The sequence below is a fragment of the Geotrypetes seraphini genome, chromosome 16 (genome assembly GCF_902459505.1).
Source record: "Geotrypetes seraphini chromosome 16, aGeoSer1.1, whole genome shotgun sequence".
NCBI lineage: Eukaryota > Metazoa > Chordata > Amphibia > Gymnophiona > Dermophiidae > Geotrypetes > Geotrypetes seraphini.
This window is the reverse complement of record NC_047099.1, coordinates 47,160,630-47,186,507: the sequence shown is the minus strand read 5'-3', so window position 1 is coordinate 47,186,507 and position 25,878 is coordinate 47,160,630. Positions and strand designations below refer to the sequence as shown.

Genomic DNA, 25,878 nt, shown 5'->3' with positions numbered 1-25,878 from the left:
CAAAATATGTTTTTGTGTGCAATTATTGGAAAATTAATTTAGAAATAAAAACAACTTTCTGCTGTTTAGAGCCGTCTCCTTCACATCTGCATTGCTATGGAAACCACAATGTACGAATAACAGCTTGAGGCAAATCCACAAAACACTCTGATGAACTGTTCCTATGGAAACCACCAACACGGAGCTCTAAATTGGGGACCCCAGAGAAACTTGAGAGGCTGATCCAGTCCTAGTTTTACCCTGTGCTACGCATGGAGTGGAGTTCTCTTACGTGACTACAACTACAGCAAAACGAGGCCTGGATCAGCACGTTCACCCAACTTTCCAGATGGACACAACACTAGCAGTGAGGTCCATCTCAGAAGACCTGGAAATAGCTACAAGTAGGGACCCAATCTCCTCTCCATCCCAAACTAGCAAGGCTGCTTGGGTGGAATTCAAGTATACAGACTACAGGCCCAAAATTTTCCTCTGGAAACCACTAATGTACGCATTACTTGCCCAAAGCATTCCACTGGAAATCTCTAGTATACAGATTATAGGGCCTAGGCCCAAAATGTTACTGTGGAAATCACAGATGTTTAGATTATCCGACACCCAAGTACAGGGTTCATGGCAAATCCTTCTATTTGTTCCTTCTTCTTGGGTTCAAAGAACAGGATCAACACAAGAGAGAGTGTTCGTGGGGGTAAATATTTATTTCAAATTTTAGAAATGCAAAAGCCATTGAATATAAAGACATATTCATGTCAACCCACACAGACAGAGTTGAGTGAGGGAAACATAAGGTAAGCACCATTGTGGGTTAAATGACATAGACCACAGACTAGAACCAGTAAAAGGAAATTATTATATTTTATTCAGCACCTTGGGGGGGGGGGGGAGGTTGGCATTACACTTTTGATTAACCAGTAATATGCAGAACGAGGGGAGCAAGGCAGGTTCTGCTTTAATTCCTTTATAATTTCTCTGCCACAGCCCCTCTTGTTCATGCAATGCCTTCAGGAACTGGCACTTGATGGCATTTCCCTCTAGATCCAGTCTAGATGTGGGTACTCAGCTGGTCACTGGGAGATATGAAAAAGAGGAGTAGGGAGGCCTTTCCACTGTTTGAAGTATGTGGCTGCCAGTTGAATTTGATGTCCTAGCTCAAAGCATATTACTATCACTTCTCATTCCTGAGGAGGAGGTGAGATGCTGCGTCTGTCCCACACACAGTGCTGTCTCTGTGCACTAGTCCTTAATCCTGCGTCTGTCCCACACATGTGCTATCTCTGTACACTAGTCCTTAATCCTGCGTCTGTCCCACACATGTGATTTCTGTGCACTAATCCTTAATCCCTCATCTGTCCCACACTTGTGCTGTCTCTGTGCACTAATCCTTAATCCTGCATCTGTCCCACACTTGTGCTGTCTCTGTGCACTAGTCCTTAATCCTGCGTCTGTCCCACACATGTGCTATCTCTGTACACTAGTCCTTAATCCTGCGTCTGTCCCACACATGTGATTTCTGTGCACTAATCCTTAATCCCTCATCTGTCCCACACTTGTGCTGTCTCTGTGCACTAATCCTTAATCCTGCATCTGTCCCACACTTGTGCTGTCTCTGTGCACTAGTCCTTAATCCTGCGTCTGTCCCACACATGTGCTATCTCTGTACACTAGTCCTTAATCCTGCGTCTGTCCCACACATGTGATTTCTGTGCACTAATCCTTAATCCCTCATCTGTCCCACACTTGTGCTGTCTCTGTGCACTAGTCCTTAATCCTGCATCTGTCACACACACAATGCTGTCTCTGTGCACTAATCCTTAATCCTGCGTCTGTCCCACACATGTGATCTCTGTGCACTAATCCTTAATCCCTCGTCTGTCCCACACTTGTGCTGTCTCTGTGCACTAATCCTTAATCCTGCGTCTGTCCCACACATGTGATCTCTGTGCACTAATCCTTAATCCTGCGTCTGTCCCACACTTGTGCTGTCTCTGTGCACTAGGCTTTAATTCTCAATCTGTCCCCCATAAACTTGCTGATGGATAGCATACAACCCCTCCCCCCCTCTCCAGGTTCACCCCAAGTACCATTACCCACGTATGTGAGAGGACCCTCTGCTTAATTGTAATCACTTTTAATTGTGGCACTAACAGTAGTGCAAAGGTCAGGGTGTGAAATAACAATAATTCCCCTCTTCCAAGTTAATGACATACACAAGCTGTCCTACCTCCACAAACCAAACAATAGTCGTAAATAGAAAAGAAAGCCTGACAACGAATCGTTCCTGACACATCATTTATATTATTTTTCATAAAATGCCCTCCCCTATCCCATCCCTTCATTTTCCCCTTCCCCTTGTTCCTCAGAACCTTGTTTTGGCCAGGCAAGCCTTATACAGAGCACCAGAGAACCACTCGCCAGGGTGGAAGAGCATTTGAAAGTCCCAACAGAAACACAAAGTTCTGATCCACAGTGAGCAATAAACCTTTAAAATCCCACTCATCCCAGAGACCTACATTTGTCTTCTCCATTCCTTTTCTCTATCCCACAAACAGCATGCTAACACCACCCCCCCTACACACACACACACAAAGAAAATGATGAATGATCTGCCCTGTGGAAATAAGTTGGGTGCGAGGGAGAGATGGCGGCCACCTGCAGGGTTCTGGAGACTCAGACATCACTGGAGATGGATCGTGAAGGGATGAGGACGTCGGGTGTCACGGCGGCAGGGAAGAGGCAAATCCGGGGGTCAGGTGACATCTGCGAAGGCAGTCCGGTGATTCTGGAAGACAGTCATGGGGAAGGGTGGCAGCAGGAGGAGAGGAAGAAGGGGTAGAGGGAAGGGAAAGAGTTTCAGCACAGGAAGGACAACTAGGAAGAGAGGGGAGAGCCCCTGAAACTCTTTATCACAATATGGACCTCAGTGAGATGACGTCTAATCCCCAGTGCATGTTTACCCAGGGCCAGGGCCGGCTCCAAGAGACATGAACCACTTGCTGGGGGCAATTTTATAACAGGAGAAATGCAAGAGGGCATCTCTATTATAAAAGCAACTTGGCACCTGGACTGCCAGAACCAGACCCCAAGGCCCAAATTCTCTAAACAGTGCTGTAAGTTTACAAAACCGTAGCGTGGCTTGTAGCGCTGGCCGCGGCGGTAACAGCTCTGAAGCTCATAGGAATTCTATGAGCGTCGGAGCTGTGACCGCCGAAGCTGGTTCTAAAAACCATGCTACGGTTTTGTAAAAGAGGGGGGGGGGGGTAATTGTTTTAATTGGTTCAATTGGCACAGTCAATTACTGCGCTGATTATAAACAAATTAAAAAGTCATTTAAAAAAACACAGATGCGTACAAAATCGGCGCTGGCATTGTGTCTACAGAGGTGCCTAGCAGCGCCTCAGGTCAAAGTAGGTGTGGTTTGCGCCAGCGATGACCTTAGGCGCGGTTCACATCAAAGATAGGCACCGGCAATGTAGGCCTTCAAAACCCTGGCCTATAATTCTAGCGCCTACGTTTGACAGTAGCCGCCATTCTGCAAATGGTGCCGTAACGCAATCAATGCTGTTTTTGCAGAATCTGGCCCTTAGGGAATAATTTTTAAGGCCGATTCTACAGTATAACGGCATCTGGGAGCGCAGAGGCCGTCATGGACTACCAGCCCAAGCCCAAGGATGTGGCGCAAAAGTGTTCCATGATCTGTGCGCAGTTGACACTATTTTAAAAGTTATGCATGCATCTTGGAGACTGGCTCGTGCCTCTGCCAAGCTCCACCCAGTTGTGCTCCTTCGCTGTAACGTGTGCTGTGCATGTAAGTAAATGCATGCATTTGCCTCTGCCTTGCCCCTGGGACACATACGCACAGAGGAGGGAATTCGACACTGGAAAAAAATCATAAATCATACAGCGTCGACTCCTACGCTTGATTTTAGGCGCCTGCTGAAGCCTGGTGCAAATGCTGGCACCCAAGTCACGTGCACTGAGGCCTGTTCGACACTTTTTCAGAACGCCCCCCCTTTGAGCAGATTTAAGCACCATGTTTTATAGGACAGAGCGCGGAAATTTTAATGAGTGCCAATTAACTTCATGATCTGAAGTTTATTAGGATTTTATATACCGCCTATCAAGGTTATCTAAGCGGTTTTTACAATCAGGTACTCAAGCATTTTTCCCTCTCTGTCCCAGTGGGCTCACAATCTATGTAACGTACCTGGGGCTATGGAGGATTTAGTGACTTGCCCAAGGTTACAAGGAGCAGCGTGGGGTTTGAACCCACCACCCCAGGGTGCTGAGGCTGTAGATCCAACCACTGCCCCATACAATTTTATTACTCAAGACTACTGCACCCACATCTTCGGCATCCAAGTCTGAGCGCCATGTATAGAAAGTTGGGCTTGCACTTTCTGTGGGAGTTTGCGCTCACACAAATTTATAAAACTTGCAGGAAAGCCTTATAAAATTAGCCCCCAGTCCTTAGAGGGAAGGTGCATGCATGCACGCCCTCCTTTGGAAAAAGCAGTTGCTTAACGAGATTTTTCTGCAGGTTCTTTCGCCATTCTGTGTGCACTGCTGAAATCCCACTCAATCCCTGTTAGGACATGCAAGGATTGTGCTCTTTCGGCCCTTTGGATGGGCGACCAGGAGAGAGGGAGGAGCAGAGCATGAAGTTTATGTCCAAAAATCAAATGCATGCACAGAGTTTCTCCTAGGACAAGCAGGATGAGTCAGCCACATATGGGTGTTGTCCCAAACAGCTCCCAATTTGCGGATAAGCTCTCCAATAGCTCAGAGAGATTTTTTTTTTCTCTCTCTCTGAGCACGTGCCTTCCCCGGCCCCACTGGGCATGCCCGAACCCTACCCATTTCCCCCTGCTTCCCCCTAATCCCCAGTCTTTAGTTTCCGCCCGTTTCCATCGGTCGGATTTTTCCACAGCTCTCCATCACCATTTTGTCTACAATCAAGACTTTGAAGATGCCAGAAACATCTAAGAAATGTCCGGGATGCAAAAAAAGGATGAGTACACTGGATCCTCATGATTTGTGCCCGCCTGTCTCCACGTGCACAAGCTAAGGAAGAGGGCACTGAGAGACTATTGGAGAGCTTATCTGCAAATTGGAAGCTGTTGGGACAACACCCATATGTGGCTGACTATCCTGCTGTCCATGGAGAACCTACGTTACAGGTAAGTAACTACACTTTTCTTCCCTATCCTAACCTGTCTTCTTTTAGGGGGATTTGAGAAATGCAGTATTCAGTCCATCTATTTTACAGAGAATCTGACCCACTGAATCTGCTCAAAGCCTGACTTTGTAATGGGAGTTTACCACTCAAGAAAAGGATCTTGGAGTCAAGTTAAAATGCTCAGCCTGGTGTGTGACAACTGTTGAGGATGACATGGGGACAGTGTCTATCCCTCAACCCTGTCCCTTCAAGCTCAAACTCCACCGAATTAGTTCCATCATTTTCGATAAAAGACAATCTTTCGCTTTTTGTACGAATGAGATTTTGTACATTTGCAGGGATGGGGACAAACTTTGTCTCCATGTCATTCTCTAACTAGAATGTTGGAGGAATTATTGGAGAAGCATCAGAGAATATTGTAGTGCTTCGGTGTCAGCTCAGTGTGTGCAATTCTGGTCACCACATCTCAAAAAAGAGACAATGAAATTAGAGAATGAAAGGGGTGGGAGGACTCTCCTGTGAAAACAGACTAGGGAGGCCAGAGGGCTCTAAAATCCTGAGTGGTCTTGTTTCTTCTTCCCTCTGATTTATTTCAGCTTTTACACTATCTTATTGTGATTTTGCAAGTGAGCAATGACTTAGACCTCTTGAATATTGGGAATGATACAGAGCTTGGCTAGCCTGACAGGCACAAGTAGCTTTCAACACCCCCTGAAATCTCTCTTTTTATGTGGCTGCTTGTAGGGAGCCGACAATCCACCCAGGTAGATTCATAAGAAAAGCTACGCTGAGTCAGTCCAAGATCCCTAGAAGTACCAGAAGGGTTCAGCCCATTAACATGTGTCAATCCCAGCACAGCTGCCAATAAGGTACTTGCAAATACATCAGTTCCACAGCAGTGTGCAAAACTGAGCTGGGATGGCCACAGATTATTCACATTCATTCCACCTTGTCCATGGTGTTGCAGACACTCTCACAGGCCCACCCCACACACACACACACACTTCAACACTTTTTGTATCCTCGGCGATGGATATGATGCATCCGGGTGAGCTGGAACAGGGCACCAGAGGGCATCTCTCCGAGAACTGGCAGCCCTCCCCTTACCTGCACAACACTTAACTTTTCGAGTGGACTCTGAACACAAGGCAGGGCCACAACCGGGACACTGACCAACTGCCCCACCGGTGCCAAGGGCCCACTGAGAGCCCGATGACTGTGAAAGTTCTTCAGGATGCAAACAACCTGCAAAACGGTAAGAGAAAGTGTGGGAAGAGGGGAGAACATAGGAGAAGAAAAAAAAAGAAAGAATGAGTTTCAATGGGACCTCAGCAGGTGTCTAACCAGCCGCCCCTGGTGGACATAACAACCTACATTATAAGCCCTCTGTGCCTCCTTTGTGGAACCGTAACTCAAAAAGAATATGTATGATAGTCCATGCATTAGAAATCAATCCACCCTCTGCTTCCTCGAAGTGTTTGAGCTTGGTAGTGTGTCGAGTCTGCTCTCCACCCGTGTTATCGTCCTCTTGAAAAAGAGTTTCTTGAAACACGATCTGTGTCAAGGAAGCAGAGGGTGGATTTATTTCTAATGCATGGACTATGTGAATTAAGGATTTGGAGTTACAGATTTTACTTTTGATTTTGGACTATCTATTCTGTGCACTTTTTTGTGGTTACTGGAGATTTGGGCACACACAGACTTTGATGCCAGCTGGTTAAAAACTCATGCATCTGTGCCCCCCCTGCTTGGAAATCATAAGAGTCTACAAGAACTATTGAGCTAAGTAACTTTTTATCATACATATTCTTTTTGCGTTACGATTCCACAATGGAGGCAGGGAACGCTATTGCAATGGTGTAAAGAGTTGAACATCTTTTAGCCTGTTACTGGCATATTTGCATGTTCATGTCACTGAGCACTCAACGACTGAATTTAACTAATGTTATTTTAGAAGACATTTATTTAAATTCTCTTTGGTGTGTATTGATTTTCCTTGAGAATTTATTTGTTTGATGTTTTTTCTCTCATTGGTATTTTCTTTTTGTTAGAAAACAAGACCACCAAAGAGCCCAGCGCCAACCTTCACCTCCGTGCTTACCAGGAACGCAGCGATGGCACCACCAGTGATAAACCCAGCCAGCACATCTGACCAGTGGTTTCGGTACTCTGCTACACGTACCACGCCAACCAGAAAGGAAGGGCACAGTAACAGCAGGCAGACGGAGGGCTTGGCCAGGCGTGACCCTTTTGCCTTAAAGACCAGGGTAATGTACATCTGTGGAAAAAAGCCAGAGAGCAGAGTAATCCCACTGAACACAGGAGCAGCCATCTCGTGAAGACAGAGATCCTCAACCCTTCACTACATTTCCATTCTGTGAGCCTTTTCAGTTCCTTAAAAGAACCAGAGCCGACCACGGTACGAGAAAATTAATGCGGCTGGGAAGCTTTCCTGCCATTCTTAGGATTAATATACTTCATACACATAAATGCAACCCATAGCTACATAAGATGCAATATTTATTAAGCAGATAAAACTGGCAGTGAATAATAGCATATAGGCATGATATTACTTAGTTTACAAAGCTTGTGTGTGTTAAATGTTATTGTGGCCCGAGGCAGGGGGGGGAGAGGTTCATCGGGGCTGAGGTTTTTGGAAGAGGATGAAATCAGACCAAGGGGGAGGAGAATTAGAGATCTTCATTTTTATTCTAAATTTGATGGAGAGACTGGACATGAGACGGTGGGGAATGTTTTATGATGGCTGCCGTTTGGTTGGTGTGGCTCCCTCTTCCCACACATTGGCAGCATTGCATTACCATGTAACACAGAACCCATGCAGTAAGCATCTCCTGCAGCAAATGCCCTGAAGCCCATAGGGACTGCCCTTCATTTAGGATCTCAAATGTTATGATCATAAATTTGGGCCTGCCGTTTGAGTTACGAGTCCAGTGCCGAAAGTCAGCTCTAAGCTCCTCGTTTCTTTCCCTGCCCTAAATTCACCTCTCCAAAACGATGGAGTTCAGTGAGATTTTGAGCAAAGATTTTAAGCATTCAGCCCTAGTAGATTTCCAAAGAAATGGGGAAAGGGATTGGACATCAGTAATATTAAACAAGTGCAACAGTTCGGGCATGACCCAAAGTTTGGCCTGAGATTGAAAACTCTCAGCACTGTTTGAATTAGATCATTTGGAGTATTACTCAGTATATTGACAGTGTCCACATTGGGCCAGTTTTTCATTTTTTCTAGTGATAGACTTGATCTGGCCAGTTTGGTCTATCATATTGTCCCGTTTTTTTGGCTAAAGAAGCAGCAACATATAAAGTTTTCGTACGGGAATGGAGTCTTACCACAGTGTAGACAGCAGCGTAGGCGCACAGTGCGGTGTCCTTGGATGGGAATGCCTTGCGTGCTGCGCTGACCAGGGTGGGGTTCCCCGCAGCGCAGGCCCGCTTCTCAGCCACGTACTGCTGTGGCGACTGGCAGCCCAGTGCCGTGTAGTTGGGGCGGCAGACAGAGAGGAAGTGAGGCGTCTGGCTTCCTGTCACCACCTGCCCAGCGTTAGCGAAGATAGTGGTGGTGAAGAATCCAAAGGAGTACACACCTGTGAAGGGAGAGGAACGAGGAAGGGGCGGTGAGACGTGCAAGGCAGGCATCACCCAAAGACCTTACAGGGAGCTTATGGGGGTTCTCTCAGTAGACAAACCAGGCATCCACCTATGATGAGACAATTGGGGTGGGGGGGCAGCACCTCTGGAAGTCACTGTGGCTCGCATAGGGCCTTGAGTATCCACATGTGCTTGATGCCCGCCAGGTTCTGATTCCACCAAATTTCCTGTTTCATAAGGGGTGGGGGGAGGGACCCAGTGCCTCTTTCCATGCACAAATGCTCAATGCCCTGCTCCAGCCATGATATCTTGAGTGACTTTGGTGACTGCCGTATCTGCTGAACACTGGGGAGGGAGAGAAGGGATGTTGAGGGGAGAGGGAAGGGAAAGAGTGATATGCTGGACACTCTGAGATTCTGACAGGTCATTCTCTACAAAGGAAGGAGGGATATGAAAAGGGAGATAATGGACATCAGTTGGGGGGGGGGGGCTTGGGTGCTCTGGGATGGGGGCCTAAGGTATCAGAGACCCTTGGGCTGGCTGAAAGACATCCAAGAAGATCTGTCTCCATGGTGGGATTTGGTCTGCAGATGTCACAATTCTATATGTCGTTTAATCACAGTATTTCCCCCCCCCCCCCAACTCCTTAAAATCTCCTGCTCATTCCAAGTGGACACTGCTAATCCTGAAAGGTCAGCGCTGTAACTGTACCCAGGAAGCGTATGATGCGCCGGAGCAAAGGATTGAAGTAGCAGCAGTCGCCCGAGACAATCGTCTTTTCCTCTCTCCAGTTCGACTGCCAAAAGAAGAACGCCAGCTCTCCAGTCAGGATCTGAGGAATGAAAGAGAAAAGCCTATCAAAGGAGGTACGCTCAGGCCCCGGATCCCAAGTTATCAAAAACTGGGAAGGAGAAAACCAGGCAGCGATATGTGTCCGAGTCTCAGCATTACAACGCTAGGGCTTGTACGAGACATTGAACGAGCTGCGTCCGGGGCATGTTTAGGCTGTGAACCCGAAGCCTCTCTCTAATTTCAGCACGTGTGGAAACTTGAAGCTTCTCCATGGACAAGCAGGATGAGTCAGCCAGCGGATGGACGGGTTCCTAGCTCTCCTATTTTTACTTGTCTTCTTTCATCCTCCTGGGACTACCCCCCTTCCCCCCTGTCGACCAGGGAAAGCCAGCACATGACCCTCCAGTCTTCAGGGATCTCTCTCCTGTGAGCCGGCATTAAGGCTGCACCTGGCCTACAGACCTGTGATGCAGCCAGATCTGGAGGAAAGAGCAGGCAGCACTCTCAAGGCATAGAGAGTCCGCCCATCCTCGGACAGCGAGCCTAGGCTGCAGACCTGGGACGCGGCCAGGTCTTAAGAGCAGGCAGTACTCTCAAGGTTTAGAGAGTCCGCCTTGCCTGAAATAGCCATAGAAGAGACTCATATGTGGCTGACTTATCCTGCTGTCCATGGAGAACATTACATTAGGGATTTCTATTCCGCCATTACCTTGCGGTTCGAGGCGGCTTACAAAAGATTAATAAAATGGGGGTTACAATGGGAGAACTATTGATTAACTAGAGAGGTAAGTAGTAGATCTTTTAACATTTCTCGGGTTGTTAAGGCGGCTTACAAAAGAATTAAAAGGGGGTAACAATGGAAGCACAATTGTTGTTACTAGTGAAGTAAAGAGTAGATCAATTGTCAATTTTAGAGTTATTAAGAGTACGTGATGTTATGGCTGCTTCTGTTACAGGTAAGTAACCCCGTTTTTCCTACCAGGAAACCAGCTGGAGGGGTGACAGGAGGGAGGAGGCACCTGAGTACATTAACTGAACAGAGCATGCAAAGAATGACTGCTGGTCACCAATCTAACCAGACTTTAGATAAACAGCAACTCTGAAGAAATCCAGGGCAGTTTCAGATACCAGGAGATAATGTGGTCACTCTTCTTTGAACCTTTTCTAGCGCTACTATATCTTTCTTGAGATAAGGAGACTAGAATTGAATGCAATACTCCAGATGAGGTCGCACCATGGAGCGATTACAGGGGCATTATGACATTCTTAGTCTTGTTAATCATCACTTTTTTAATAATTCTCAGCTCCAGCCTCTTTACTATTTTCTGTGTTGACAGATCTGACTTTCTTTTTCCTTTTCTCACCATTATAATATATATAATGACATATAATCATTTCATTTAATAACTTATAAAATACCTCAAAACCTAAGTGAGTCAGAGACTGAAAATGAGGGATACCACTAAATATATCTGAGAAGAAAATCCAGAGTAATGTTTTTCTGTCTTGTAGCTCCTAAAGCTCTGATGGTTGAAACCTTCACAATATGAATTTGTGATCACTTGTCCCAGCCAGGTCTGAGTTGTTAAGTAAAATGTAAGGGAAGCTTTTACAAAATATCAAGGCGGATCTCCTTTCTCTGTGCTCTTTGGAAAGGCACAGAGCTCAGGTTCACTGGCTTGTTAAGTGAATCCTAGGCCTCTGATGGGAACCTTCATCTACATTTCTATGTTAACAGCCCGTGTTCATTTCCATCATTTATCACCCTGCACAGCTGTTTCTCAGCAGGATTTTTCAGAATAAATGGGGAGGGTTTAAATCAGTGGAAATCATCGCTTTCTGAGCACAGTGAAGGCGCCTGCTTAATATCGGGGGTGCTCATGCATGCATTGTACCCAGACTGAACCTCCCAACCCACCTTTCACACAGCCTCACCCCCAGTCCTTACCACCACGGTGGGAATGGCAGCCACCAGACCATAGACCAGAACTGGTGGGGCGCGGCTGACATCCTCAGGCCCCGGGTATGGCTTAGCATAAGTACTGTCGTAGCAGAAGAAGCCCTGTATGTGTGTGGGGAAGGTGTCCGTGTACTCGAAGTGATAGGCCAGGACCACGGTACCAGCCATGATCACCATCTGGAAGTAGAAAATGGAAAAGGAGAGAGGAGAGAAAAACAAGTGTGTGTGGGACCTGATGGGCTGACATGGAAAAAGAGGAGGAGGATCCCAGAGAGCTAAGCCTTGATTCTGACATCTTATGGGTTCCATCTGATAGTCAGTTATTTTATGACACAACTCGCAAAACCATTTATTCTGTAGTTACTCCCACACTTCCCTTAGCACTAATTCTGGAAACTAACTCTAAGTATGAGGGTCATTTCATAAATAATGCACACTATTTTTTATTTTTTTTTAAATTTACATGTTTGGGGTTTTTTCAAGTATTTCTTTACAATCCTTCAATATAGTCTCCCTGCTTTGCAATGACCGAGTCCCAGCGTCCAGGAAGCTTCATTATTCCATCCAAGACACCGTTTTGTTCAGTTGCTGAATGGCTCGGGTACTGGCAGAAGACAGCTCTTCCAGAGATGCAAAACAATGTCCACGCATAGGTTGTTTCAACTTTGGATAAAGGTCAAAATCTGGTGGTCTCATGTCTGGACTGTAGGGAGCATGAAGAAACACCTCCCAGCCGTATTCACATAGTTTTTCAATGACGAGTGGAGAGCTCCATCTTCCCCATGACCCAAACATTTTCGATGAGCTCAATCAAAAGTCAAACAAATGATGATTTTTGCTTGTGATCATGAAGGCATCATCATCACAGACAAAGTTCCATGTGGAAGAAGTGTCATGGCAATGTATTATCATGATTTTTTTGCAAAAAAAATACTCAGAAAAATGCACAAAACCCGACCTCAGTTGCTCTTGGCTGGGCCACTCATTCTTCATCACGCTCGCCCGCACATAGGGAATGTCATTGAAAAACTACGCGAATACGGCTGGGAGGTGTTACCTCATGCTCTCTACAGTCCACCAGACTCTGACCTTTTTCCAAAGTTGAAACAACCTATGCGTGGATATCGTTTTGCATCTCTGGAAGAGCTTTTCTCCGCCGGTACCTGAGCCATTTGGCAACTGAACAAAACAGTGTCTTGGATGGAATAATGAAGCTTCCCGGACGTCGGGAATTGGTCATTGCAAAGCAGGGAGACTATATTGAAGGACTGCAAAGAAATACTTGAAAAAAAAATAAAACATTGTGTCCATTATTTATGAAGTGACCCTCGTATTTCAGAGCTAACCTTAAAACCTTTCTCTTCAAGGATGCTTTTGAGATTTAGATAAATGGATCACGCAAATCTTCCCCTTTTCCATATCGTTCTTCCCATTAACTTTTCAAGTTTTATGTTATAAATTGTAATCCTTCCCCTTCTTTCCTTCTATGCCATGTCTTGACAATTCAAATTGTCCCATGTCTGTCTTTTCCCTTGTTTGTTTTATGATGTAAACTGCTTTGGTGCTAAAGCGGTATAGCAAACCATAATAAACTTGAAACATGTTTACCCCTCACTGAGCCTTTCTCTCAGTCTGAGCATTGCGCAGTACCTCGCTCACTTGAGGCCTCACACATTCCCTCCACATCCAAAACGTCATAGGTTCCCCTTCTCCCTAACCTCTCTGCCCTTTTCTTCTCTCTGTCCAGATGCCTCAATAAAGAAATTTGGGAAGGACACCCTCGGTTCCCGTTAGAAGTCATCATAATCCCCGCTATGGAAATGGGTGAAGCAAGGAACGATACCTCCACAAACACGAAACAGGGGACGATGGAGATGCTGCGCTTTGTGTTCATCCGCCCTCTGGCCATCTCAAATGGGTCCGGTTACAGAGTTACCCGGCTCTGGCTGGCACCTGCAGGATAAAGACGAGAGGAACAAGTGGCTACAACCATGACCGAGTTTGAGGATGAGAGGGGATGTGGCATTTCCCAGGGACCCTGCACCCCTAGAAGGTCCCTTGACAAAACTGAGAAATATCACTGAGGCAGAGCTGCAAGGCAGCTGGGCCACACTTCCCACAAATTACTACAACTCCCAAAGTGCCCGTGTGGTGAAGGCATGAAAGGTCACATGGTGGGAACCTCACTTTTCCCAGGGCCTCACTGTAATTGTTCAGACTTCTGCTGTCTTACATTTCTCAAATATGCTTTTCGGTTATGAGGTTTCTTCATAGCAAATTTCTCTCCTACAAGCTCCAGAAGGGAGATGTAAGACCAGCCCTGGATTTCTAACCTATGTATCTTGACTCATTATAATACCTGCAGCACTGATTTCATTGGGCAGAATCAGGGACTACAAATACCACAATGCCTTGGGATGGGAATACTAAAAGCTGGATTGGCCAAAATATCTCCCTCCTGGACCTGGCTAACTCGGTGGTTTTGTAAGTTAATATGCAGAGAGTGGGGCGCAGTGGTTAAAACTATAGCCTTAGAATCCTGAGGTTGTGGGTTCAAACCCATGCTGCTCCTTGTGACCCTGGGCAAGCCACTTAATCCCCCCATTGCCCCCGGTACATTAGATAGATTGTGAGACAGGGAAAAATGCTTGAGTACCTGAATAAATTCATGTAAAACCATTGAATAAATAAATATAAATAAAATATGCACTGGGTTGGACTTTTGCTCCCCAGAAGCAGAACAGTTAGCTAAAGCAGAGCAATTCCAACAAAGACTGGCATGATATTATTGCAAATTTGAAAAATCAGTTTCTTGCTATTAATGAATGTGGATTTTTAGATGCTCTTTCAAACCTTGCTCCAGGTGTTTGTCAGCATTTTTTTTTTTTTTTTTTTTACAAATTCAGTCACCAGAAGTCCCTTCTATGAAGAGCTTACAGCTTAGGTGAGCACCTGAGGCAGCAGGAGGCAGAGTGACTTACGCACAGCGCAAGACCACATGAACCTTGTCCCGGCTCCTAAAAGGTCCTGTTTCTAAGCCATTTCTATACTTGGACCCAACCTCCTAAGGTGGGGTTACCACAAAGCTCTAGAAAAAGGAGCACGGAATGGGGGAACTGGAAATCAGGGCCAAAGATGAGAATCTAGACATCATAGCAATCACGGAAACTTGGTTGAACGAGGACAACAAATGGGACACAGCACTACCAGGGTACAAGCTCTATCGAAGAGACAGGACACATCAGAAAGGAGAAGGAATAGCACTTTACGTAAGGGAAACCATTCCATCGACCGGTGTGGATGCAGCAATAACAAATGGCCAACTGGAATCAATATGGGTTAAAATTCCAGGAAGAAAGGGGACCGAGATAAAGATGGGGCTGTACTACCGCCCACCCGGGCAAATAGAAGCAATGGATGAAGAACTGAGAGCCAAGTTGAGGCGAGAATGTAAAAATGCAAACACCATAGTTATAGGAGATTTCAACTACCCAGGGATAGACTGGAACCATTGAGTCTCAAAATGTTCAAAGGAATCGGAGTTCCTAGAGGCTGTACGGGACTGCTACTTGGAACAGCTTGTCAAGGAACCAACGAGAGGGACAGCTATTCTGGATTTAATCCTCAACGGGCTGAGAGAACCTGCCCAAGAAGTGGAAGTAATGGGACCTTTAGGGAACAGTGACCACAATACGATCCAATTCAAAGTGGAACTAAGTATGCCAAAGGGGAGGAGAACCATTGTAACAACATTCAACTTCAGGAAAGGGAGCTATGATGCCATGAGACAAATGGTAAAGAGAAAACTCAAGAACAGCTCCAGAAAGGCACAGACAGTGAACCAAGCCTGGACCTTATTCAAGGACATGGTGAACGAGGCACAAAACTGGTATATATCCAGATTTAGAAAAGGGTGCGGAAAGAATCAAGGAAAAGACCCAGCATGGTTAACCAAAGAAGTAAAGAAGGTGGTAGGGGATAAGAAAAAATCCTTCAGGACGTGGAAGAAGGATAAAACCAAGGAAAATTGGAAAGAGCACAGGAAGCACCAAAAAGAATGTCACCGCATGGTCAGAACAGCAAAGAGAGAGTATGAAGAGAGACTTGTGAAGGAGGCACGGAACTTTAAGCCCTTCTTTCGATATGTGAAGGGAAAGCAGCCGGCAAGGGAGGAGGTGGGACCCCTGGATGAGGGTGACAAGAAAGGAGTGGTAACGGAGGAAAAGGAAGTAGCGGACAGATTAAATACGTTCTTCTCGTCGGTCTTCACGAAAGAGGACACATCCAATGTTCTGGAACCGGAAAAATTCTTCAAGGGGGACCAAGAGGAAAAATTATCGTGCATGGAGGTAAGCCACGAAGACTTCCTTAAGCAGATAGATAGGCTAAAAACTGACAAATCTCCGGGCCCGGACGGAATCCACCCAAGAATACTAAAAGAACTTAGAGACGAAATAGCGGAATTACTGCAGCATATTTGCAACCTATCCTTGAAAACAGGGGTAATACCGGAAGACTGGAGGATAGCAAATGTTACACCTATCTTCAAGAAGGGATCCAGAGGCGACCCGGGGAATTATAGACCGGTCAGCTTAACCTCAGTTCTGGGGAAGATGGCCGAATCATTAATCAAGGAAAGTATCAATGAGCATATAGAAAAAAATAAGCTGATGAGAACAAGCCAGCATGGTTTCTGTACTGGAAGATCTTGCCAATCAAATCTGCTGCACTTCTTCGAAGGGATAAGCGAACATTTGGACAAAGGTGACCCCATAGACATAGTATACATGGACTTCCAGAAAGCTTTCGACAAGGTACCTCACGAGCGCCTACTAAGGAAACTGTGGAACCACGGGGTGGAAGGGGACATACACCGATGGATCAGAAACTGGCTGGCGAACAGGAAAAAGAGGGTAGGAATAAAGGGACACTATTCAGACTGGAAAGGAGTCACGAGTGGCGTCCCACAAGGGTCAGTGCTGGGACCACTGCTATTCAATATATTTATTAATGACTTGGAAACAGGGACAATGTGCGAAGTTATAAAATTCACGGATGACACAAAACTCTCTGGCAAGGTTAGATCTGTAGAGGACTTCAGAGGGACCTGAACAAACTGAGTGAGTGGGCAAATAAATGGCAGATGAGCTTCAATGTAGAGAAATGTAAAGTTATGCACATGGGGAAAGGGAACCCGATGTACAGTTACACGATGGGGGGGATAATATTGGGGAAAGGCAACCTAGAAAAGGACTTGGGGGTTTTGGTGATAAAACAATGAAACCGGCGGCACAATGTGCTGCGGCCTCAAAAAAGGCGAACAGAATGTTGGGCATTAACAAAAAAGGTATCGCTACCAGAACCAAGGAGGTTATCCTCCCGCTGTATAGGGCGATGGTGCGACCGCATCTGGAGTACTGCGTTCAGTACTGGTCACTGTACCTTAAGAAGGATATGGCGATACTCGAGAGGGTCCAGAGAAGAGCAACAAAAATAATAAAGGGCATGGAAAACCTCTCATATGCTGAAAGGCTGGAGAAGCTGGGGCTCTTTTCCCTGGAAAAGTGGAGACTTAGAGGGGATATGATAGAAACTTACAAGATCATGAAGGGTATAGAGAAGGTAGAGAGGGACAGATTCTTCAGACTGGCGGGGGCAACAAAGACTAGAGGGCACTCAGAAAAATTGAAGGGAGACAGATTCAGAACAAATGCTAGGAAGTTCTTCTTCACTCAGAGGGTGGTGGACACCTGGAACTTGCTTCTAGAGGAGGTGGTAGAGCAGAGTACGACTTTGGGTTTCAAAAAGGGACTGGACGAGTTCCTGAAGGAAAAGGGGATCCAGGGATACAATTAGAGGGTTACTAGTATACAGTACGAAATGCTCTAGAGTAATAGATCACTACAGGCCATTGACCTGGGGGGCCGCTGCGGGAGCGGACTGCTGGGCATGATGGACCTATGATCTGACTCGGCAGAGGCAATGCTTATGTGCTTATGTGGATTGAGACATCCAGGTTGTACTTACAAAGGAAGTAAAACCCGGATGTCTCTATCCGTCCTTCTTTTTCTGGAGCCATATGGTAACACTATCCTACAGGACCCTCTGAACACTTCAGGCTAACAGCAACAACCCTTACAGGATGTTGTTGTTTATTTCAGAGCTGACAAGTTACCCAGTTCCAGGAGGAGGGCTTTTTTTTGGCCAGGCCTAGTTTTGAAATCACATGCTAAAGCAGCGTGGGATTCGTAGTTCCTGAGCTGATTGACCAGTCCTTCTTCATTGTAAACCGCCTCGAACTACTATAGCTTTGGCAGTATATAAGAAATAAATTATTATTATTATTATTCTACCCACTGAAATCAGAGCAGACCAGCTTAAAATCTCCCTCGTGGAACTGGATAATTTGGAAGCTCTGTTATTTGTCAAACGAATCCCCCCCCCCCTCCCACCTCAAACAAGAAACCCAAGTGACAGCTCTACAAACCAGAGCCACTTCCTCCTGTTCCTGTAGGCTTAAAGTTATCCACCATTTCCCACACCCTTTGCAAAAATCTAAAGGTGTTATCCAGTTCCAAGCTGGAGATTCTGGTTCCTGATCACCTCATTCATTATGGGACTTGTAGTACTGATTTCAGTGGAGAGAATCAAGCACTAGAAACCCCACACTGTTTTGGGATGCAAGTTGAAAACTAGTACAGTTTGATCCAGCCCCACCACCTGTATGGAGTTAAAGTCTGGTCAAAAATCAGAACTATAATTCCCAGGAGGAATAAACCAGGACTGGATTGGACATGGTCCAAAAAGAGCAGGAGTCAGTTGATGCACCCAAGCTAGGCGACAGGGACATAGGAAACTTAACCCACCCCATGCTGGAGCTTGCATTTTTCAGCCAGTCGTAGACTCCACCCCTTTTTCTGTATGTATGGGAAAATGGAACATCAAAATATTGATAGATCAGACAAAATGCACAATTACTGTTTCATCCACAAATGCAAACAAACAAGAAAGCAAACAGACCATGCTGGGAGGCTACAGGATCTCTTAGCAGCTACTGCATGAAATGCAACAATGCATTGGAAAGATGGGGAGAAGTAGGGTGGGGCAAGAAGGGATCCCCATGGTGGGGAGCTACGCTCCCCTCCTCACCTCTCAGACAGGAGCCATCGCCACAGCTTGGTCACAGCATCAGCACCAGCCACTCTCCCCCCTCCGGCCACCGTCTGCTCCGGGCTGGAGGTGGAGAGGAAGAGAGAGGAGGTGGCTTGAGAAGAGAGGAGGGGGAAGCGCCAGGATCTCGTTGAGATGCTGAACACATCCTCTGCATCCTCTAGGAGTGGGAAGGAAAGAGCATTGGGGGGGTCAGATCTGAAAGGGCTAAACCATTCACAAACCCCTCACTGACACATCTGACACTTTCAGTCTCTAGGTCCTTGGTTCAACTGGAGTCTGTCACCCCCTCCTTTTCAGCCGGAGACTCTCTCCTGCACTCTCACCCCCTCCTATTCAGCCGTAGATTCCCTCAAATTGCCCCCATCCAATTTGTGGCTCTTGTTCTGCCAAAGATTAACTTTCTTCTGGCTGTTGTACTCCAGACCTGAAAGAAGTAACAGGCAGAGAGAGAGAGAGAGAAAAAACTGTGACAAATTAGTATAGCAGAAAATCTCCAAATGAGGATGAACTCATCCAGGAATTGTCCTTCTGCAGCTCAGCTGTTTAATGACACTAAACAGTCCACACATGGCCCCTACGTATTTCCCTTCCCATAGGAGCCAACTTTTCAAAATGATTGGGGGTGCTAAACCCAATGGAAATTACCCCTCTGTGTGGACACAGATAAGAAGTTTGCTCCATATTGGGGGTATTCAAGCACCCACAGCGCTGGCTCCTATGCTCCTGCCCCTCCAGCTATGCAATAAGGTACCAGGTTACGATAATGCACACATTGGGGGTGGTTAATGGCAGTGCTGGTATCATATCTCTCTTGTAGGGCCCAATATTTAATAAGGATGGGCAGTTGTTAAGAATGACAGAGGAACATAAGAATTGCCGCTGCTGGGTCAGACCAGTGGTCCTTCGTGCCCACCAGTCCGCTCCCCTGGCGGCCCCTAGGTCAAGGACCTGGGCCCTGAGTCCAGCCTTACCTGCGTATGTTGTGGTCTAGCAGGAACTTGTCTAACTTTGTCTTGAATCCCTGGAGGGTGTTTTCCCTTACGATAGCCTCCGGAAGAATGTTCCAGGAAAATGGGCAAGGTTTTGTTTGACAAATGACAGGGTCCTCTTTCCATCACCCCTCCCCTTCTCCTACTTCTAATAGGCCCCCTGGTATCAACCTACATCCCCAATGGTCTAGCAGAGTACTTTGAGGAAGGAGAGATACTGGTTTACTCAGTGGCGTACCTAGGGTATATGACACTCAGGGCAAATCATTTTTATCCTCCCTCCCCAATATAAAAAGAGATCAGAGGAGCACCCAGGGTGGACCACCCCCTGTCTCCCTCCTTGGTACGCCACTGGGTTTACTCCTGCCAACATAACATAAGAATTTATTTGTGTATAGACAACAGCTTGCAGTTCTATGCGGTTTACAATAAAGAGACTGGACGGTCACCGCGAAATATAGACATTGAGATCACAAAAATTTATCATATAGATAAGTCTTCAATCATTTCCTGAAATGCTGATAAGAAACAGAGCTAACAATTAAATGATTAAACTCTTTATCCCTGATCACCGCTTGAAATGAGAGAAGTCGATGAAAATGTTTTTTAACTGATGGAAAAGCAAAAAATAAAAAAAGAACAGATGTGTTGTGGACATCTTGAATTAGAAAAAATGAAATGATCCACAAGATAATCAGCTGTAAGGCCATATAACACCTTGTGGCGTATGCATCCAAATTTAAATATTACTCTTGCCTTTATTAGGAGCCAACATAATTTATGGTAGTAGGGTGTTATGTGATTTGACTTTTTTTAAATTAAAAAATCAATCCCACTGCAGCATTTTAAATAATGTGCAATCTTTGGAAAATTTTTTGAAAGCCTGCAAAATAAACGATGTTGCAATAGTCCAGAATACTCAAAATCAAAGACTGCACTAATAATCTGAAAGAAGACTTATCAAAATATGGTGGCTATGACCTTTCACCCGGGGGCCCTAGCAGGAGTAGGGGGGAGCCACGGGAAAGGGACTGGGGGGCATGGGAGGGGGCTTTAAGGAGTTCATGGATAGGGGAGCCCTGAACCTCCAAACAAAATGACAATTCCTGTTCACGACACAAAGCAAACATTTTCTGCCCCCCCCCCCTCTTAATATTCAAAATATTTGTGCTCTAAACTGCGAGAGTTACACTCCTAAATTGACCTCTGAAAATATACCAGGGCTGAGTGGAAAATTTCTGTATATTCAAAAAGTCTCACGTTCCACAATTACTTCACAGTTCGATGCAGACTCCAGTCTTAAGAACAACCAGAATCGACCCTGAGAATTAGAAGTAAAGTGACAATATAAATCAGCATCCAAAAACTTCTTTAAAAGACTTTCAGAACATTTACGAAATGCACTGGGTTTTTTAAACCTGACAAGGGATTAAACTCCAGAATGTTCCAACGGCCATTCAGTCCCTATTTAACACATTGGCCCATGCTATCAGGCTTTATAAAAGAGACCCTAAATGAAATGTGCCAAAAATATTGTTTAAAAACAAATACCTTTTGGGCTTGGGAACTGTATGTAGCAAGTTAAAATTTCACAAAGAATCCAGTCTTGCTCTGCCTAAGGTCCCTTTAATGAAGCCTCAGCAGCATTAGCTCCAATGCTCATCGGAAGTCTATGAGCATCAGAGCCAATTCTGCCATGGCTGGCAATACAAAACCCTAACGTGGCTTCGTAAAAGAGCCTCCCCCACCCCCCCAAGGACCTTGGATTTGATATACTGTACTGCCTTTCTGTGATATAACCAAAGTGGGTTACATATATTAAAATAAACACAACGAAAGGGACAAAAGATCTGTTACAAACAGAGCAACAAACCAGAAAGCAGATCAATCTAATACAGTGGTCTCAAACTGACGGCTCGCCAGCTCCTATTTTGAGGCCCTGGGTATGTTTATCATAATCACAAAAGTAAAATAAAAGTGTTTCTTGCTCATGTGTCTCTTTAGCTATAAATGACAATATTATTATTAAGACTTAGCTAAAAGGAAAGATTTAGAAACTATAAAGAGTTTTACCTCATTTCTTTAATAAGACATGAACTCTTTTTTTCTGAGGCCCTCCAAGTACCGACAAAGCCAAAATGTGGCCCTGCAAAGAGTTTGAGATCACTGATCGATTAGAAATAAGTCCCATTTATTGATCTAATGACCGGACGAGGCCATGTTTTGCCGCTATAACATAAAAGAATCACAATAAAAACAACATCATAATCATAAAATCATAAACATCTCAAACTATATATCTAAATGTATAATAGAGGGTTTCAAAAAGGGACTGGATGACTTCCTGGAAGCGAAGGGGATTGCAGGGTATAGATAGAAGGTTACTCTACAGGACAAAAGCGAAAAGCGTATGTGAGTTTTAGGGTAGGAGCACTATCAGGTCCTGGACCTGAGGGGCCACCGCGTGAGCGGACTGCAGGGCACGATGGACCTCCGGTCTGACCCGACAGAGGCAAGTCTTATGTTCTTATGTTCTTATAAGTAAGATTATGGTTTTCACAATAAAGAGCTTTTTCTGACTGACAAGATTATTTACTTGTCACTGAGAAGCTCTTGAAGTCTCTTCCTTCGAGACGACTGTTCAATATATAAAGGACTTTAATTTCTATTTGTACACTAACCCCCTCCATAGACTAACATGCACATCTTAGTAAAGATGGCCTAAATTGATGATCAACAACGCAATATTTAGGAAGTCATTTTTGTTCAGCTGTGGATTTGTGTTCAGTGTGTCACACACAAATATTATCCATCAGGTATTGCAACAGACAAAGGTTGAGAACCTCTGCCCTGGAATAACCCCATGGCAGGAAAAAATAGGGGCAAAACCAACAGCAAAGGGGGTAAAACGCAGACGATAAAAAGGCTTTGGACGGCTCTGACATTATTCAAAGTGGTGCAATTAGAGAGGTCATTTTTACTAACACATCTCTTGGTTCTTTTTCTTCTTTTCCTCTGGGTTGTTTTTTTTTAGTTTTGATTGCTATTAATTTTAATTGATAATGTCTATTTCTTTTTATTATAGTTTGATGTATTATTATGGCTTTATCTATGTTTGAAAACTTGTCCCCCCTCCTTTACAAAGCAACGCTAGCATTTTTAGCGCCAGCTGTGGTGGTAAGAACTCCGATGCTCATAGAATTCCTATGAGTGTCTGAGGTCTTACCGCTGCGACTGGCACGGTTTTATGAAGGTGGTGGTGCTGAAAAGTATTCAGCCTAACCAAGAAGAGAATGACATGGATATGGTTTAATCAATGATCTGAAACAATGTCAAATCATAAGACTTTCATTTCTGCAAATTGGCACTGAACGAAGCTACAGAACTTTTAATGTGTGGAAGGGGCTGTTTGCTGTTGCTTTTATATTTTATTATACAATGTTGATTCATAAGAGAAATGTGTAGGATGTGTTGTTTTGTCTGTCATATGTTCAATGTGCATTTTCATGTTTTATGTATGTTTTTTGTTACCGCATAGAATTGCTGGATATGTGGGATATACATTTTTAAATAAATAAATTTAGGAAGTTGGTTGGTTGGGCTGAGAATTTTTCAGCACCCTCTTGTATTTCAGGTAGATTTAATTATGTGTTTGTGGTTATAGGTATATATGTTATTACTGTATCTACATTCTAATTTGTGATTGATGCCCAAATAAAATTTTATCTTCTGCTTTTTAGGGGGGGGGGTTCTATTTGTGGAAGAAGCCTAGCCAGTTAGATTTTCAGGATATCGAGATTTGCATATCAAGCAACATGCACGCAAATCAATCTTGTGGATATCCTGCAAACCTGCTGCAGTTCTGCATCTGAACCCAGGCCTTAACTGTATCCATGGCATGCTGTCTGTTTCGATTGTAAGCTCTTTGGAGCAGGGACTGTTTTCTGGTACAAATCATCTCATGCATATTGCCAAGTGACTCCGTTGTTTTAAACGGCCTTCCCAAAGCAGTGTGGGATTTGTAGTCCCGGAATGCAGCAGGAGGTGGTTGTCAGACATCCAGGACTGGCCATAAGGCTCGGAGCGTCCTCAGGCAAAGAGATGCATTCAATGGGCTCAAGAAACACGAGCGCATTTCAAGCACGTTTGGCCTTAGCCTCTTCCCATACATAGACGCGTACTAGCGACCCCTCCTGATTGGTTTCAGACGGGGGCGGGGTGTGGGCGTGGCCTCTCGAGGCTTTAAGGCGGAAGTGGGCGGCAGAGGGTTAGTGCGCGTGCGAGAGAGATCGGGTGCTGGAATTGCGGAGAGGAGGTACCCGGGAGGTTCCCCCTGGAGCTCTTGCCAATGCTGAGACCCCCCCCCCCAGCTGTGCCAGTGCACCTCGTTCCTGCCTTGCAGCACCCCCTGCTATTCCAGTATTGAGATCCTCCCCAGCTCTGTCAATGCACCTCGTTCCTGCCCTGCAGCACCCCCTGCTATTCCAGTACTGAGACACCCCAAAGCTTTGCTAGTGCACCTCACTCCTGTCCTGCAGCACCCCCTGCTATTCCAGTGTTAAGATCCCCCTTGCAGCAACCTCTGCTATTCCAGTATTGAGACCCCCTTACAGCTCTGCTAATGCACCTCATTCCTGCCCTGCAGCACCCCCTGCTATTCCAGTACTGAGACACCCCAAAGCTTTGCCAGTGCACCTCACTCCTGTCCTGCAGCACCCAGTACCAAGACCCTTGCATACACACTTCTCTGCTATTAGACCTCGCTGTGCCCAGCAGCAGCCTCTGCTTTTCAGCATTTAGACACAGCTTTTCAAGGCATCTCACTCCTGCTCAGTATCCCTTCTAGTACTTTCCCCTATCACTCTTCTGACAGTGTTTCTTAACCAGTTTGTCTTCAGATTTCATCAGGCATGCACCAGGAAAGTCAACGCTGCCTGATGCTCAGATCCAGACCAATACCTGGACTGCTCTGATCTCCTCAGGGTGGCCACAAGATACCGCTGATGGCTCAAAAACGTGCAGGCACTCTTACATACAGTGTCATACATGCCTGTGCTGCCTAGAAACAGCCAGACCCTTGGGCGTGGGCATTAAAGAACAAGCAGGATATGTTCAGTAAAGCCTTTTGTACAGCACACGCATTCTACAGAGCTCCTCCTGCCTTGAGTGTTTGGCCTCTGTTGATTCTTTCAATATTTCCCTAGCTCTTATTTTGACCATATGAATTCTTTCCCATGTCTACGCTACCTGCTCCACTAGGGCTGGTGTGCCTTGGGCTTAGAAAGCTGGGGAAACTACAGCTATGCTGAATATCTGATTTGATTTGGCACAGAGAAAGTGTAGTTACTTACCTGTAACGTAGGTTCTCCGTGGACAGCAGGATAGTCAGCCACATAGTCTTTAGTTTCCGTATGTGGCTGACTCATCCTGCTTGTCCTAGGAGAACGTTAATCGTATTAGCTCAAATAGCAATTTAAATTTGAATAAGAGTAATCCAGGGCTCTACTTGCTAAATCCCACTGAAATAATCACTTGATCTCTGATTTCAGTTTCACATTGCTTCTTGTTCACATTCGTCCAAATATTTTTCATTAGTCATATTCAGCTCAATAGTGCAGTACAGCTGTAGCCAGGAAACACGAACTTATTTAACCGTTGGCTTGCACCCACATTTTTCCTACTTTTAATGATTCCTCCCTCCTTCAACTAAACATTACTAGGTACCTGAGTTTTTTAAATGCTAGGTGTCTGACTTAAAGAAAGTGGAAGAACAGAGGAGCAGAACTCTGGGTTCTAACCTGTCTTCTCCTTTTCTTCACCGTGGCCAAAGCAGCTGCAGGATGCCTATGGAAGGGGATCCCACCAGTCTCGTGAAAGTTGCCCACCTACTCTTCCTCTCCACTGCCTGGGGCATGCAGGTGTGGGTGACATTCGTAGCAGGTAAGCAGCTCTTGGGAAGGAGAGTTAGTGCTCTGTTTTATCAGGAGGAGGTGGTGGTGGTTGTCTTGCAAGGGTTACTTGATGTCTGTTCCCTGGCCAAAGGCAGTCCTGAAAACATCCGACTACGGGAGGGGGTTAACTGTAAATAGAAACCCCTGGTGGTTTATGAACACTCTGTAGCAACTCTGGGACCTGTGGGTGGGAGGAAGCGCTGGAGTTGGCCTAGGTTATGTTCATAA

The 25,878-nt window shown here is 45.5% G+C and overlaps 2 protein-coding genes across 10 annotated transcripts in view; one reads left to right on the top strand and one right to left on the bottom strand.

Moving 5' to 3' along the window:
• Positions 1-2,076: 2,076 nt before the first annotated feature.
• On the bottom strand, positions 2,077-21,922 carry LOC117350163 (phospholipid phosphatase-related protein type 2-like). Of its 5 annotated transcripts, XM_033924223.1 has the most exons (10): positions 21,773-21,922; positions 20,904-21,020; positions 18,687-19,134; positions 13,381-13,490; positions 11,526-11,714; positions 9,497-9,617; positions 8,528-8,781; positions 7,278-7,454; positions 6,284-6,421; positions 2,077-2,779 (listed from the first exon to the last, which is right to left on the bottom strand). In XM_033924223.1, the coding sequence occupies exons 4-10, from the start codon at positions 13,444-13,446 to the stop codon at positions 2,747-2,749; spliced, it is 978 nt and encodes a 325-aa protein (XP_033780114.1). In that variant the 5' UTR covers positions 13,447-13,490; positions 18,687-19,134; positions 20,904-21,020; positions 21,773-21,922; the 3' UTR covers positions 2,077-2,746. The 5 variants fall into 5 exon arrangements, with proteins under 5 accessions (XP_033780114.1, XP_033780110.1, XP_033780112.1 ...); XM_033924219.1 differs by lacking the exon at positions 2,077-2,779 and having other exon boundaries at positions 4,997-6,421; positions 20,918-21,020; XM_033924221.1 differs by lacking the exon at positions 2,077-2,779 and having other exon boundaries at positions 4,997-6,421; positions 20,960-21,020.
• A 2,011-nt stretch (positions 21,923-23,933) lies between these two features.
• Positions 23,934-25,878, top strand: part of RAB3D (RAB3D, member RAS oncogene family) — a 35,554-nt gene continuing 33,609 nt past the window's right edge. Inside the window, exons 1-2 of one of the 5 annotated variants that reach the window (XM_033923895.1) lie at positions 23,934-23,966; positions 25,533-25,639. In XM_033923895.1, the coding sequence (XP_033779786.1) occupies positions 25,540-25,639 (100 nt within the window). In that variant the 5' untranslated portion in view covers positions 23,934-23,966; positions 25,533-25,539. Of the gene's footprint in view, positions 24,015-24,067; positions 25,420-25,529; positions 25,640-25,878 lie in introns of those variants that run through there. The other 4 variants (XM_033923891.1, XM_033923894.1, XM_033923892.1 and 1 more) reach the window with 4 other exon arrangements.

Bases quoted from the DNA above. Each gene is read 5' to 3' on its own strand.
- LOC117350163 (XM_033924219.1), bottom strand. From the start codon at position 13,446: ATGGCCAGAGGGCGGATGAACACAAAGCGCAGCATCTCCATCGTCCCC. The intron at 9,618-11,525 runs GTAAGGACTGGG...TTCATTCCTCAG, and splicing joins CTGCCATTCCCACCGTGGTG to ATCCTGACTGGAGAGCTGGC. The intron at 7,455-8,527 runs GTAAGACTCCAT...TTTTTTCCACAG, and splicing joins ACGCTGCTGTCTACACTGTG to ATGTACATTACCCTGGTCTT.